At 40.4% G+C, this 16,517-nt stretch overlaps 1 protein-coding gene across 3 annotated transcripts in view; it reads left to right on the top strand.

Moving 5' to 3' along the window:
- The window catches only part of scn4aa (sodium channel, voltage-gated, type IV, alpha, a), a 30,954-nt gene that overhangs the window by 6,421 nt on the left and 8,016 nt on the right, over nucleotides 1-16,517 (top strand). For 2 of the 3 annotated variants that reach the window (XM_025909862.1, XM_025909861.1), the window contains exons 2-21: nucleotides 4,748-5,051; nucleotides 5,247-5,365; nucleotides 5,446-5,535; nucleotides 5,618-5,746; nucleotides 6,257-6,348; nucleotides 6,482-6,772; nucleotides 6,880-6,943; nucleotides 7,111-7,252; nucleotides 7,373-7,570; nucleotides 9,255-9,425; nucleotides 9,541-9,670; nucleotides 10,152-10,390; nucleotides 10,483-10,656; nucleotides 10,764-11,120; nucleotides 13,411-13,893; nucleotides 14,499-14,540; nucleotides 14,617-14,740; nucleotides 14,857-15,011; nucleotides 15,126-15,299; nucleotides 15,398-15,520. In XM_025909862.1, the coding sequence (XP_025765647.1) occupies nucleotides 4,797-5,051; nucleotides 5,247-5,365; nucleotides 5,446-5,535; nucleotides 5,618-5,746; nucleotides 6,257-6,348; nucleotides 6,482-6,772; nucleotides 6,880-6,943; nucleotides 7,111-7,252; nucleotides 7,373-7,570; nucleotides 9,255-9,425; nucleotides 9,541-9,670; nucleotides 10,152-10,390; nucleotides 10,483-10,656; nucleotides 10,764-11,120; nucleotides 13,411-13,893; nucleotides 14,499-14,540; nucleotides 14,617-14,740; nucleotides 14,857-15,011; nucleotides 15,126-15,299; nucleotides 15,398-15,520 (3,552 nt within the window). In that variant the 5' untranslated portion in view covers nucleotides 4,748-4,796. Of the gene's footprint in view, nucleotides 1-4,747; nucleotides 5,052-5,246; nucleotides 5,366-5,445; nucleotides 5,536-5,617; nucleotides 5,747-6,256; nucleotides 6,349-6,481; nucleotides 6,773-6,879; nucleotides 6,944-7,110; nucleotides 7,253-7,349; nucleotides 7,571-9,254; nucleotides 9,426-9,540; nucleotides 9,671-10,151; nucleotides 10,391-10,482; nucleotides 10,657-10,763; nucleotides 11,121-13,410; nucleotides 13,894-14,498; nucleotides 14,541-14,616; nucleotides 14,741-14,856; nucleotides 15,012-15,125; nucleotides 15,300-15,397; nucleotides 15,521-16,517 lie in introns of those variants that run through there. The other variant, XM_025909863.1, reaches the window with a different exon arrangement.

Below are 16,517 nucleotides of genomic sequence, written 5' to 3'. Positions count from 1 at the left end.
TCAAAATTAGACAGGATTTTATTTATGAAGGTGGTTTATCGAGGAGTAAGATATCAAGAATCTCCTTTGGCTGATACAGAATATCGCAGGCTCTTTCAGTGCTGGCTCTTTCCTGTGGAGAAACACACACCGATATTTGCAGTTTCAAAAAAATGGTGCCGAAACGTATTACTTACCTAACTTATGAGGGAACAACCAACTCATGAAGACTTTTTTTGATATTAAAGGACCTAGCTTTTTTTTTTTTTTTTAAGGACATTTGCTGGCTTCAGCAGTTATAGCGTGATGTAATGCAATCAGGAAATGTTCCCCATAAGCCACGCAGAAACACATCCATCCATCTCACGATGTGTATTTTAGGGTCGCGAGCAGCAGGGCCCTCGGGGTCCAAAATGGGGGTTTTGAAACAGGATGATGAGAGAGGAAACTGGCGCTGAGAAGGGGGTGTGAAGGGATTACTGGGTAGGTGCAGATCTGCCCAACTGAAATAGCCTGGTTTTATAGGTAAATGGTCATAAATAAAGGACATGCAGACCAATTTATTGGTATTGTTTCAGGGGACCACAGAGTTAGAGTCTGGTTTGTGTTGTGTTGTGATTAGGAGCAAAGATGGTGATAGGGTAATGAGTTTGATGAGTGATAGGGTAAAGATGGTAATGACTGAATGAAAGAACGAGAGTCTCAAATGCCATGCAGCGGGATAGTGGGTGGGTTTGGTAAGGGTGCAGACGTGGAAGCTTACTGTATATTTGGGGGCCCTGGGTTTAATAGAAGGTAGAGAGAAGAAGCCTGGTAAGATAAGTTGGCAGGCTGTCCTGTTTATCGGAGAGATGTGAGGCGCAGGGCAAAGACTCAGCCAGGAAGGAATGAGCAGAGTCATCGGACTTCTGTAACACGACGCTCCGTCTTGATTGCCTGTAGCAGCTGGGCAGCCACCGTATCTGTGCGAGAGTGTGCATGTCTTCACATGTGTGTAAATGCAGAATTTTATGTTCGAGTGAAGTGGTTCAAGCAAGTATAACTGCACGTTCACGTCTGTGATCAGTGCATCAGTCTGTTTATGGCATCATGTTGACTTATGTGTGTGAACTCAAGAACCTTTTTCTTTTTACAGTCTTCTTTGCCTGTTTTGGTGATTTGGTGTTATGTCATTCCTTCTTGTGCAGTCTTTATTTAAGAAAATCCAAACTTTTGGTACTTGACTTGTAGACAGTGTGTTTCTCAGACTGTATTAGTTATTCTTTTCAGTTTAAGGCTCACCTCTAGTTATGCTTTGTTTTCCTCCTTGAAATTAGCATATCAAAGCTAAAATAACTGTATATTAATATTGTTGTTCTTGTGCAAATTCCTAAGGGGAAATGTTTATTTATTCTGTAGGATGCTGATGTTATTCATCTTATTCATTAGTCATATAGAGACATATATTTCATTTAATACATTATCATGTCCAGCACAGTGGGAGCTAACTTTAGTTCCTCCAGACAAAAGTGATCTCCTCTGGCTGCTAAACACATCAAAGGATGTAAGCAAATGCTACTTGGACCTGATGTGAAGCGCCTGCTAAGGTAATAAGTAATTCGATGTAGACAACTAATGTCACGGTGTCTTTAGAGTGGTGGGAAAGTCCAGGACCCTGTCCTAAGTCTGTCTAGTCATTTTGCTACCATATGGTCACTTTTAACTGCCTGTGGTGCAGTGGTGGGCGGGGAGGGTGAGGTGAGGGGGCAGTGCTGGGCTGAAGATGTAAAGCAGAAGGTAGAGGGCAGAAATGAGAGAGGGTGAGGTGTTTGGACACACATTAGAGCAACTAAGACCTATTGATTGATTGATTGATTGAATCTTTATTTTGAACATGTTGAAAAAGTACAAAAACATAGAATAAAAAGAGACAAGTAAACAAAGCAAAACAAAAGGAAAACGAGCAACCACAACTACAAATAACTTTCATGTTCAAAAAGGAGCAGGAAGAAGCATAAGCTTATTTAATCCCACCCCCTTTCCACTATCTAGTAATCAATAGACTACAGAAATACCTCCTTGCAATTACATTATATGTTATGTGTATTTTTTATTTATTTATTTTTATTATTATTAATTTTTTTTATATATATATATACATATATGTTTCTATCTATCCATACATACTTATATACACATACACACATATACACATTTTCAATAACCCCAGTAACACCTCAAAGGATACACAACCTACAGATATATATACCCATACCAACATACCCGTGCACCCGCACACACATGAAAATATTGGACAAGAACACCCTATCAAATCTCTACCTCCTCCCTGTACCCTGTAAAAACCATATCCTTAAACCGCTTTTTAAACTGCGCCATGCTCGGAGATTGCTTCATATCTTTACTTAGTCTGTTCCACAGCTTCACTCCACACACAGAGATGCAAAAACTTTTTAATGTTGTACGGATACAAGGATGTTTTAAATTTAATTCCCCCCTCAAATTGTATCCCCGTTCCCTTTTAGAAAACAGTTTTAGAATATTGTCAGGAAGCAGGTTATTTATTGCTTTATACATAATTTGTGCAGTGAGAAAATGAACCAGATCTGTGAATTTTAGAATTTTTGATTTTAAGAATAGTGGATTTGTATGATCTCTGTAACCAGTTTTATGGATTATCCTATAATTAATTAATTGTATTTAGGACATATGTAGAGAAATGCAGGGTGTGTTTACATTTGGCTTCAGATCATCATAGGTTTATGTGCTTTAGCAAAGGTCCAGCCATTTCCTATCTTTGTCAGTAAAATGTACACAGCCTAGATATACCTTTGCTAGTTCTGGGTTGAACCCCCTTTTTGCCTTCAGAACCACCTCAGTTCTTCATGCCATGGATCCAAAGGCATGCTGAAAACCTTTCTCAGTGATTGTGGTCCAAATTGAAGTGACCGCATCACACAGTTGATGCAGATTTGTTGGCTGCTCATGCATGAATGAATCTCCTGTTTCACCATATCCCAAAGGTGCTCTGTTGGATTGAGATCTAGTGACTGAGGATGCTATTTTAGAACTTATTGTCATGTTCAAGAAACTAGTTTGAAATGATTTGAGCTCTGTGACATGGCACACTCTCCTGCTGTAAGTAGTCATCAGAGGGTGGGCAAACAGCTGGGGCAACTGCGGCTAGGGCTCAGGTGGAAGAGTGGTTTATCTACCAATTAGAAGGTTGGTGGATTGATCCCCTCAGATCCCTGAGTTGCATCCATTGGCTTGTGAGTGAGTGAATGTTAGGTAAAAGTGCTTAGGTATACATAAAAGCACAGTGTGCTAATGGGTGAATGAGGCATGTAATACAAAACTCCTGGCGGTCTTATTCTGAGTAGAAAGCTGCAATATAAGTAGCAGTCCATCCATTTACTGTTGCTGTAAAAGATTGGACTTAGACAGCAGCAATACTTTAAACAATGCTTTCCTGCCATTGAGGGGCCCAAAGTGGACAAAGAAAATATCCCCCACACTATTACACCACCATCACCAGCCTGAATTATTGATACAAGCCAGGATGGATCCATGCTTTCATGTCCATTGCAGCACAAATCAAGAATGCTTAGACCAGGCGGCATATTTCCAGTCTTTTTTTATGCAGTTTTTTGTGTTAATTATAGCCCAAGTTTTCTGTTCTTAGCTGAGTGCCACCACTGTAGCCCATCTGCTTAAAGGTTTGATATGTTGTGTGTTTGGAGGTGGTGTTCTGCATACCTTGGTTATAATGAGTTATTTGAGTTACATTTGGCACTGAGTGTATCAGTAAATGTTGTGAAAAGTCCAAACATTTGTCCAAACAAGTTCTTTCTCCCATTATAAAATCTCATGCCCTCTCCCCTTTATTCAAGCATGAGTAAAAAGTTTCTCTGCAAAAATTAGTCCATGAAAAGCTTATCAGAGAACAAAACTGTGATTTCTTCCCCCTATGAGAACAGTGGTATTTGGTAAATATCCAAAACAGGTAACACAATAAATGGTAAATTTTAAGTTAACAGTAAAAGTCAACCAGTCAATTAAACAACAACTCATAATGTTTACTGGTGTATTTGGTCCATAATTGGTTTGTAAACCATCATTTTGAAGGTTATCGTAAAGTTGCAACAAGTGTTCATAAATCTTTTTTTAAGGTTATTACATTTTAAACATTATACATGTTATAAAACTGCTGTTTGCTATACATGTTTGTAAAGTAGCAGGCAGAGAAGCAGTTTTATAAATCACAAGACTGTTAAACTACACAATGAGGTTTCAGTCAACCTTTAACCTTTAGTTATTGTTTACATCTGCATCACATTGTGGATCTGATGAGGCTGCTTGAGCTGATTGCAACCACTCAAGACTGCTTTTTAAGTTCCACCTGAATGAGTTTTAGAAGCATCCTTGAAGTGACTCTCTGCTCAGTGACACTTAAAATAGCACTGCACAAGCTGCACAGAGCAGCCGAGGAGGACAAGAAGTCAGACCCAAGAACGTCATAGAAAATGCAATTTTCAACAAAAAAGATGCACAACAGTCAAGATAAACAAGAGTTCACCTGGGCACCTGATGCATATTGTTAGTTAGAAAAGGCAATGTTATACCGGTTATGTAAATTTGTAAAGCTCATGTTTTGAGTTGCTTTGTCTTGAAGGTTTTTGTATGTCCTATCTGCATGTGACACCCGGACCTATTTAAAAAAACATGGTTGTTTTATATTCTCTCTGTTCACTCACTGTCCTCCCTCCAGCTCCTTCTAGGGAAACCCCGGCAAGGCGGTATCCCTTCGCAATGCAAAGATGGCGCCGCTGCTTCCTCCCCCAGGCACCGATGCGTTTCGCCCCTTTACTCGGGAATCACTGGCGAAGATCAAGAGGCTCAAGGAGGAAAGGAAAAAAGCAGCAGAAGTAAAGGCTGATGACGAGGAAGAACCAGCAACCCCGAATGCTGATCTGGAGGCAGGCAAGGGTCTGCCCATGATCTATGGGGACCCTCCACCAGAGCTGCTCAACACACCCCTGGAGGACATAGACCCCTTCTATGAAACACAGAAAGTCAGTATGAGCACACATGGAAGAAAAAGCTCTGCTGAAGCACACAAACACATTGCACACTCAGGCTCTAATAAACTTGACTGTATCTTAAAATGTGACATTGCAGCTCCATGCAGGGTCTCCTAGAGAATTCATTGAAATGTTGTTTTTTGTGCAAAAAATTACAAACTTTGTAGATAATTTTGTGTTTTTCAGACATTCATTGTGATCACCAAAGGAAACACGATCTTCAGGTTCAACGCAGAACCGGCGTGCTACATTCTGAGCCCCTTTAGTTTGGTTAGGAGAGGAGCCATCAAAATTCTCATACATTCATATCCTTTTGATTTATTGAGTGTATTTTAGTTTGAATGGTATGACAGTATTCTTGTACGCTTCCTTAATGCTGACTTAAATTATTTAGCATGTTCATCATGATTACAATTCTATCGAATTGTGTGTTCATGACGATGAGCAACCCACCAGCATGGAGTAAAACTGTTGAGTAAGTAGCTCATCACTGATTATTCACACGTCACACCTCACACAGTATTTTTGATAATTAATTCTGATTAATTCCTTTCCAGGTATGTTTTTACTGGTATTTATACCTTTGAGGCAACAGTTAAAGTGTTGTCTCGAGGTTTCTGTGTTGGATCTTTTACATTCCTTCGAGATCCATGGAATTGGCTGGATTTCATGGTGATCAGCATGGCGTAAGTATCTGCTTGTATGTTTATTTAAACTATTTAGATGCATTTGGTAAATAGTTGTTAATACTTAAATGACAGTAGGAACACCCTTTTTGCTGGTGCAATAAAGCCACTGAAGGTTATCCAACAAAGACATTGGGTTTTAGTAAAAGATTTCCATTTGCTTCATTACATCAGAACATCCCATACAGTATACCTGTGTTATTAGCTGCTAGTGTGGTTCCCTTTTTACACCTCAGCTGTAAAATTCTGATGGGGTATTGTCATCAACTTGCCGGGTGGGTGGGCAACATAGATACCCAAGTTTGTGAATGTGATAATTCAAGAAGGAAGTCACCTAGGATTTTCAAATTACCATAGGTGTATATATGAAAAATCTGAAACACACAAACACAGAGTACCGCTGGCCACCGCCAATATTTTTGTTTTATTTTTACGGTTTATGGTGAGACCTCTGCTTACATCGGGGTGGCATGGAAACCATTTCCTTGATATGTTTGTGCCTTTTCCCAGTTACGTCACTGAGTTCGTTGACCTCGGCAATGTGTCTGCTCTGAGGACGTTTCGTGTTCTTCGAGCCCTTAAAACAATTACTGTGATTCCTGGTATGCTTTCTATTTTAATATAACACAATAGTTTAACTGCACTCAGTACAGTAATGATACATTATTTTTAGTGGTTTTTGAGATATTCGACTTCCAAATATATACCACTCATGTATCAATTGTGTTTTGTCAGGTTTGAAAACAATTGTAGCTGCTTTGATCCAGTCAGTGAAGAAAATGGGGGACGTGATGATTCTGACAGTCTTCGCCCTTGCGGTTTTTGCACTCGTCGGTCTTCAGCTTTTTATGGGAAACCTGCGACAGAAATGTGTGCGATGGCCCATCCAAACAAATGACACCATGTTTGAAATCTTTAACGCCACCTCTTCATTCAATAACACAGTGGACTTTAACAACACAACTGGTTTCAATGATACATATACCAACAGCACCTTCAATTTCACAGCATATATTGAAAACTCAGGTATTTTTCATCTCATCTCTAAGTTTTTGTCTGTAATTTTAACTCAGTGTTGTCCACAGTGGTGTAAAGGTGTAGCTTTTCCAATTTCTTGTTTTCTTTGATTATAGAGAATCACTACTTTCTGGAAGGCAGCCAAGATGCTCTGATTTGTGGAAACAGCTCCGATGCTGGGTGCGTATCACCACAAAGATGCTACAGTGCTAATTTTATCTTTTATTTGGGGTAGGGGAGTTTCAGTGCAGACATGAGCCTTAATTGAAGTTTTAGAAAGGTTGCAAGTGTGATTTGGAGCCTGGGAGTCCAGATGCAGTTGGATAACTTTTCTTCTCTGCTGACAGGAAGTGCCCCGAAGGATACACATGCATGAAGGCTGGGAGGAACCCAAACTTTGGCTACACCAGCTTTGATTCTTTTGGCTGGGCCTTCCTTGCCCTCTTCAGGCTCATGACCCAGGACTACTGGGAGAACCTTTTCCAGCTGGTTGGCTCTACTTTAATTTGATCCATTACAGTTTATGCTTTCTAATGCTTTAATTTTAAAAATGTATTGAGAAGAAATTTGTCCTTAGTTCTCGTAGCTTCTTTTCTGTTCTTAAAACAGATCATGAGGGCAGCTGGTAGGACATACATGATGTTCTTTGTAGTCGTTATCTTTCTGGGCTCCTTCTACCTCATCAATCTTATCCTGGCTGTGGTAGCCATGGCTTATGATGAACAGAATCAGGCAACTCGGCAAGAGGCCATTGAAAAAGAGGAGGAGTTCCAGCGGCTACTAGAGCAAGTCAAGAATCAAGAGCAGGTAACTTGCACCGGCCTGTTACACTGAATCAGAATTAGTTCAAAAACTGATTAAAACAAATGGCCAACAAATTTGTGTTTCATTTGCTTGATTTATAATTTTTTTCCAAAAACAATCAAAAGCATTTCATAAGTTTCAAAGACTATTATTGGCAAATAAATCAAACTTATACACAGAGACAGTATTTACAGTGTTGAACCTCCTTCTTTATATGCAGTTCTTTCTGGCACTGGATGCTCTTCAAGGGATGTGATCTAGGGAGACTCTTGGTCATAGATTCAAACTATTATTACTTTGCCTTGTGACATGGTGCTTTTTCCTTCCTGAAAAATGCACTGATTAACACTAAATTCCTCCTCGATGACTGGAAGAAGTTGGTCTTTGCCTGGATCAAATTCAAAATAAAACTGAAGATGCAAAGTGTATAAGACACAAAATATGTGCCACAACAACCACTTTTAACCACAGCTATTTGGATTTAGTGTCCCAGCAATCCCTGACTCATTGCCAAATTTATATTACTTTACAATAACTTCTCATGCTGTCCATGTGTTCAGCCATTTAGAGCATTATTACAAGTCAAAACTAGTCTCACCTTGAAGCCTTTTGACCAAAATCCCAGTATTGTTTTTTTTACATGTTATGGCTCATAGTAAAAACTTTGTTTTCTTTTTTTTATTCAGTACTATCCATCCATCCTTCCACCTTCTTCTGCTTAATCGAGGCTGGGCTGCGGGGGCAGCAGCCCAAGCAGAGAAGCCCAGACCTAGCTCTCCCCAGCCACCTCCTCCAGCTTGTCCGGGGGAACACTAAGGCGTTCCCAGGCCAGCCGAGAGATATAATCTCTCCAGTGTTTCCTGGGTCTACCCTGGGGCCTCCTCCCTGTGGGACATGCCTGGAACTCCTCACCCAGGAGGCGCCCAGGAGGCATCCTTGTCAGATGCCCGAACCACCTCAGCTGGCTCCTTTCGATGTGGCTCTAGTCTGACCTCCTCCACGATGGCTGAACTTCTCACCCTATCTCAAAGGGAGAGGCCAGCCACCTTTCGGAGGAAGCCCATTTCTGCCGCTTGTATCCGCGATCTCGTTCTTTCAGTCGCTACCCACAGCTCGTGACCATAGCTGAGGGTAGGGAATCGCTACCTTATCTTGGTGTAGGGGGTTTTGTGTCCCAGGGCTCCCAGGGGCTGTGTTGTCCAGGGGCTTCTGCCCTCTGGTAGGGTCTCTCATAGCAAATTGGTCCTGGGTGAGGGACCAGACAAAGAGCAATTCAGAAGACCCCTATGAGAAGAACACCTAGGGAACAGTTCACCCTGCCCGGGATAGGGTTACCAGGGCCCCACTCTGGAGCCAGGTCCGGAGAGTTTGCCTGAGGGTGAGCGTCTAGTGGCCAAACCTTGGTCCATGGGGCCCGGCCGGGCATAGCCCGAAAAAGGGACATGGCCCATCTTCCTGCAGGACCACCTCCTGCAGGAGGCACCGTAGGGGTCGGGTGCATGGACCGATCCCTGGCTACCAAGACTGGCAGATGGGACATGGAATGTCACCTATTCAGTACTAAATTATAATAAAGTAATATTTTATACTGTAAAATTACAGACGAGCCATGTTTTAAAGGGTTTTATAAACTGTCCAATGCAATAACAGAGGCATCGTACTGAATGACTTATCTTCTGCCAATCAGGCTAAGATGCTCGGTAGCCAAGGCACTCTAACCAGCAAGAACTCGCTCAGCCATCATACTGGGTCCGATTTGGCAGATGATGAACAGAGCCTTGACCGTGATGAAATTGTCAAAGATTGCAATGGGAGAATTGTTCCACGTCTTATTATCAGAGCACCTACCATGAAAGAGGTAAGTTATAGTTAGTGGAGTCTTGTATGAGTGTTTTTAAAAACCTTTGCCTTGTCCATCTGCAATTCCATACCTTGACTTATGTGTTTTGAGAAATTCTCAAACTATTTTACAGTCTGCCATGGATTATGAATGCAGAGAGAAGTCACTGGGCTCCGTTCACAGCATGCTTCAACTGGACGAACCATGCATGACAGAGAGAACTGCTAGTGCTCTGACTGTGCTCACTGCAGCTGCCATGGAAGGTACAGCACCAAACACACACAATATTGATATCACACTAACAAAATGAAGGATATGTTGTTTAGCTTTGATTAACGTAAGCTGAGGACACAACAACATAACCTCTATTTCAGGGCAATGTTTTTTTATACTGCGTGGAGAAATCTAGGCATCTGGAAGTGTCAGGTGCCACTGGGGGTGAAGAAGAAATACACAAGGCTTAGCATTAGGTGCTCTGGTGTGAGCAATAATTCCTAAGATTATCAAGCAGTTGTTAACATTGTTCATTAATTTATCCAAGGCCGATACAGTGGAGTTGTTTTGAGCTTATCATAACGAGGCTAAAAATATTGTGTGTAGCAGAGATTCCTGTCAAACATGGTGTTAAGCTAGGTCTATTTCAGCACAGCTATAACCTGAAGCAACAAGACTTGAACTTTAGGTTAAAGGTTTAGGCTTAAGTGAGGTTTAATATTACCTTATGTTTTCTGCCTCTTTCTCTAGAGTTGGAGGAGGCTCAGAGGCCATGCCCACCTGGCTGGTACAAATTTGCTGACCTTTTCCTGAAGTGGGACTGCTGTGCCCCCTGGGTGGTCTTTAAAAAGTGGGTATACTTTGTTGTGATGGACCCTTTTGTTGACCTGGCTATCACTATCTGCATTGTGCTCAACACCCTCTTCATGGCCATGGAGCACTACCCCATGACCCCGGAGTTTGACTATATGCTGTCTGTGGGGAATCTGGTATGTGCCGCCTAACATTCTAAAATACTTTAAAGACATTGCTCAGATTTTAGGGGTGAAAAAAACATTTATCTTTTTTTTTTTTTTTAAAGGTTTTTACAGGTATTTTCACAGCAGAAATGGTCTTTAAGCTTATTGCTATGGATCCCTACTACTACTTTCAAGTTGGCTGGAACATATTCGACAGCATCATTGTCACACTCAGTCTGGTGGAGTTGGGGCTGGCAAATGTTCAGGGTCTGTCAGTCCTCAGGTCATTCCGTCTGGTGAGACACACTGATTGAATTTCTTTGCATCAGTTTAACACAGTGGAATTACCTGCTCTGCTATTATTAAATGTCTTTATTTATTTTTGTCCCACGTTTGGTGACAGCTTCGAGTTTTCAAACTGGCAAAGTCCTGGCCCACTCTCAACATGCTCATCAAGATCATTGGTAACTCAGTAGGGGCTTTAGGAAACCTGACTTTGGTGCTGGCCATCATTGTCTTCATTTTCGCCGTCGTGGGCATGCAGCTCTTTGGCAAGAACTACAAAGACTGTGTGTGCAAGATCTCCTTGGACTGTGAATTGCCGCGCTGGCACATGAACGACTTCTTCCACTCATTTCTCATCGTGTTTCGCATCCTGTGCGGGGAGTGGATCGAGACTATGTGGGACTGCATGGAGGTTGCCGGAACTGGGATGTGTTTAGTTGTCTTCATGTTGGTCATGGTCATTGGAAATCTAGTGGTGAGTCCAACAACTGCATGCTATCTTCAGACTGAAGATTGAAGATAGAAAGTTTTATTTTTTTCAGTGATCCATCTAGAAGATTGTGAGGTAAATATTTGAGTATGTTAAGGAAAAACTTGCGAAATTTTTTTTGTTGGAGCTGGAGGAAAAAACTGTTTACGCTGATCAGCCAAAAGATTAAAACCACCTCTCTTATATTGTGCATGCCCCCGTCGTGCAGCCAAGAAAATTTTGACCCATCAGTACAGGATCACCTGACCTCCTCACCCCTGTGGTACGAGACTTCAGATCCTCTGGGTTCTGTGGGTTGATGCATAGTATCCATGGATCAGGCTTGTTACGGCACCTCTCACGGGTGTTTTGAGATTTTTCATGTTCCTCAAGCTGCTCCTGAGCAGTTTTTGTTGTTTGATTGGACTCATTGCCCAACTAGGGGTCTAGATGAATGACATGTGTCAGAGTGACATTTATTTCCCAGGAGATTGTTTCAGTCCAACATATACAATTTAACAGAACAGCCTTTGAACTGATTGAGCTGTACAAACCTTTTAATGCAGAGTCTGACTCAGTTTTCATGATGAGGCTTCAGGGTTTATAATGCTTTCTGAAGAATTCTGAGTGTCTGCAGCATGAAAACGTTGCCCCCTGACCTTTTTATCTTGGCCTCACGAAACAAGGCCATACAGACGATCACTGTCAGACATCATTTCAGCATCATATTTAATGACTAGAGCCAAATCCATTTCCTGTCAGGTTATTCATAGAAATGAAAAGGAAATGGCTCATCATCAAGGTTTGAAGTATTGTGTTAGGCACACTGTGCCAAAATTGTTGAGGCTTCTTGGATCTTAAACTCTTACTTACCCACTGTTAAACCTGAGCATTCTTACTTAACACATAAATGTACACTTTTTTTCTCTAATAATGAGGCAAATAATATACTTACAAGGTTCATGGGAGGGGGTTTCTATTTAAATCAAATGACTTAAGCTACCAAACAGTGGTTTTGACCTTGAGTATGCGCTAAGATCCGGCTCAAGTAAGCATGCTGCCACTGATGGAACAAACACGGACAGCTGAGCGAGCACAGCTCAGGTGGCAGGGCGTCTGGGTGTAAAGGAGAAGACATTTGATAGCAGATTGAACTCTAATTGATGTAGAGGTAATCATATTGAGCCATCAACACCACAGCATATGGAGCAGAGAAGATTTAAAGGGGACTTATTATGTTTTTATTTTATGTCATACATTACTGTTAGAGTGGGGGATGATCATTCTGTGTGAGATGGGCAGCCAATTAGAATAAACTTGGCTCAGAGGGAGGGGCTTATTTTGAACTGAGAATCACACAGAGTATTTTCTCTGGTTAAATGAGCATGAAATCAACACTAGCTTTTATGCACAGTTTTTATTAAAACTTAAACAAATAATAATATAACATCAGCTCAAGCTGCTGGCTTTGCCTTCAGATAAAACCAAAAGTAATGAGTTTTAAATGTTTAGATTTTTTGTTTTTATTTTAATCTATTTTGCAGCAAGAAATTGACTAGGTACATTTCCTATAGGCCACACTATTCCTCTAAGACAAGGAAGAAATGTCTCACTTCATCAGGTTACCGGACAAAGCTAATGGAATTTGAAACTACTGACAAATCACCTGAATTATATTCCAGGAGACTAGGAACATGACCCTGAAAAAACACTATAACCTCTACCACAGTTATTTTTCCACTCATCAAAGATCATCAAATCCATTTCCGATCTTTCATTGTCGGGTTTGGTTTTTGTGCAGCTCATCCTGTCCATCAGCTTTATTTTCCTATTGACATCTCTGACACTGGAATAAGCGAGATGAGCAGTCCCACTAGTCCATGTAACCATGATCTCCTGCTAAACCTGGGAAATAGAAGCCGCGAAATCGAATAACATGTTTGAGTAACTAAAGATAGCTGCATCTGAGACAGGAGGCAGACAACATAATATTTATTGATGTGATGTCACAGGAACAATATGGTATATGATGTCTGCTTGAGCTATTCCAAACTTTTGTGTTTAGTTTATCAAAATTAGTACAGTTTTACTCACTGATCACTGGATATAAGCTTGATGACTGTTTTGCAGTCGAGTAATGATCCTAATTCTCACTTCTTTAGGCATCACTTCGACTGTTAAATATTTATTTTCACTAAACAAAATGAACAATAAGAAGCTGTTAATTCTATGTGTGAAATATGGGCTGTACGTATGATGCGTATTCATGATTACCTTCATTACTCTTTGAACTCAGGTGCTGAACCTCTTTTTGGCCTTACTGCTCAGCTCGTTCAGTGGAGACAACCTTTCTGCAGGAGAAGATGACGGAGAGATGAACAATCTCCAGATTGCCATTGGCAGGATCACACGGTTCATCGACTGGTTTAAAGCGTTCATCATTCAAACTGTCTTGCGGACTCTTGGCAGAAAGCCCAAGGAGCCTGACGAGGGCCCTGCTGATGACGTTGACCCTAAAACGGAAGGAATTGAAATGAACCATTTGGACACCGGTCAGACTTTCAAACTGGCAGATGGGATATCAGATTGCCTAGTTGAAGGCCGGCCTTCTGGATTTATTGTGGATGGAGAGTTTAGTCTTAGTGTGCCAATTGCCCAGGGAGAGTCAGACTTTGAAAATCTGGGAGAGGACGATCAGGATGATGAAGATGAAACCAGTGATTCCAATGATGATAATCACTCTGAGAGTTTAGATGAGGGACATAGCCAACAGAATACCGTAAGAAAACTTCTGTCCTAACCCAAAGTCTTATACAGTTTATTTCAAATAATTGACATCTTTTGATCTATTATTCATCTCAAAATAACATTTTAACAGCTCTTGACCACCAAAGATAAATTGTATTGGTTAATTCATTCATTCATTCATTTAAGAGTCCAACTTCACTTTTTTGTTTTCAAATTTGCAGCTAAAATTCAATTCATAAGGAAATATATATCCAGCATAAGTAAAATTAGACTTTGGTTAATAAGCTGGTGACATGGCTTAAACATGTATTGGAACTTTGTATTTGGAAATTTGCCAAACATTAAAATAAATCCTACCTATCACAAGAATTTTTTTGTAATTGTTGGATATAAGGCAGCAAAGAAAATAATTATTCTGATGCAGATCAAAAACTATTTACATTTTTTCTGTAAATAAATAAATGAAATTATAAATTATATACCGGATGCTGTTCCTGACGTAACCTCAAAGGGATTTGTGTGTGCTCCCAGGATTCCCATAATGCATTTTTGGGAAAATAAACTTGTGTGCTGGATGTTTCTCACACTGCTATGAACACTTAATAAAGTTTGTTTTCTGTTCGTCTGCTGTTTCAGGAAAATGTGAAAGATCAAATTAGTATCCCAGGAAATATCAAAGTGAGTTAACAGTATTTTCATCTGTGTGATTGCATAATGCATGTGCATCTGAACTTTAATTGTGATTCTTGTCTAGCTGATGGGTGCTCGGAATGATGAGGATTCTTCAGTATGCAGCACAGCGGGCTATCAACCACCTGAGCCTGAACCGGAAATAGAAGAGCCAGAGCCACTGGAGCCAGAGGCGTGCTTCACTGACAGTATGAACAACAATTTTATTAAATAAACAAAACAAAAAAGACACAAAAGTCTTTTTCAGTACCCATTCTGTAATCTGACATTATGAGGTAATCGTAAACCTTTCCACTTTTCTCAGACTGTGTGAGGCGCTGGCCATGTCTGATGGTGGACATCACCCAAGACAAAGGCAAAAAATGGTGGAACCTCCGCAAGACCTGCTTCACTATTGTGGAGCATGATTGGTTTGAAACCTTCATAATCTTTATGATCCTCCTCAGCAGTGGAGCTCTTGTGAGTGTTGCCATAACAGCAACAAATTTAGAAACGATGACCTTTTTATGATAGCGTTAAGACACTGATCCTGTCATGACACATATCTAGGTAGATAATGTTTTCTTTTGGCAGGCTTTTGAAGATATATACATAGAAAAGCGCCGAACGATCAAAATAATTCTGGAGTATGCTGACAAGATTTTCACCTACATCTTTATCATCGAGATGCTCCTTAAATGGGTTGCATATGGCTTCAAGACCTTTTTCACCAATGCCTGGTGTTGGCTAGACTTTTTCATTGTAGATGTAAGTTTCACTGCTTGTCTGTATGTGATAATACATCTCCTATGCCAGAAAGGTTTTGTGATAGCACTTGAATGGGAAATGTTTTGATTCTGCTACAGATTTCCCTGATTAGTTTAGTTGCCAACTGGATGGGCTACTCTGACCTTGGGCCAATCAAATCCCTCAGAACCCTCAGAGCACTAAGGCCTCTTCGAGCTCTATCAAGATTTGAAGGGATGAGGGTAAGTTATTGGCTGCTAATGCTTGTTTCATAGGGAATTTGTAATACTTAGTGTTAACATTATAATATTTTGAATGGTTAACACTGATTTAGAAGATGCAAACCTTTCATGTTTGATGCACTTTTCTACTAATTTGCCTGGCTTTTGTCCATCTGTGTTTGTTGAATGCATGCTTAAACCACAGCTGCTGTAACAGAGGTGACTGAGGTGAGTTTCCCCGAGTCAGTTGACTAACTAAGTAGTAGAGTAAGATTATTGTTGTAGCCCTGTGCAAAGGTCTTGAGCCACCACTCATTTCTTTCTTTCTTTTTTTTTCCTTTCCAAGGAGTCAGACATTCTTGTTATTTTAAAGTATTTTTGAGCAAGTTTTCCTTTGTTTCTGAAGATCTTTCAAAGCTTTTCTTTGGACATTAGCTGCTTTTTCACTCATTTTCGGTCAGGTTCTTGTACTCGACCTTATCTTTCCTTTTATTTTTGTTTATTTGTTTGTTAAGTCACCTAAGATTGACCTATGAATCATTCAAGCATAAAAGAGGTATCCAACTCAAAGGATCAGTATTGTGCGTCAGCACATAACAGTTTAGCCAAGAACCAATTTTAATTGTATCTTTAAGCACTTTGTTTCTAGCAGCCTGTTGCAAAAGCACATAATGTTCCCCTTTCTTAAGCTGAGTCTATAAAAAATGACATGCACTCTGGGATCATTTTGGTAGAGAACGAAACAAAAGGCACCCAGAATTTAAAGAACAGATTTGGATGTCAAGAAGCCTGGAGAACTACACCAGAGGACTCCTTAAAGGAAGTAAAATAAAACTTGCCTAAGAAAGCTCAGACTACAATATAGAAAATAGGTGGCAATGCCAAATATTGCCTTGAAATCTTGTTAGGGTTCTAAAAACTCTGTTTGTGACTTACATACTGTGCTCTCGTGAATATTTGCACCTTTCAATAAATTGCTCCACATACTTCCCATCTTGTTAACAAATTATAGAGAAAT

The sequence above is a fragment of the Oreochromis niloticus genome, linkage group LG8 (assembly GCF_001858045.2).
Source record: "Oreochromis niloticus isolate F11D_XX linkage group LG8, O_niloticus_UMD_NMBU, whole genome shotgun sequence".
NCBI lineage: Eukaryota > Metazoa > Chordata > Actinopteri > Cichliformes > Cichlidae > Oreochromis > Oreochromis niloticus.
This window is presented reverse-complemented; position numbering and strand designations above follow the sequence as displayed.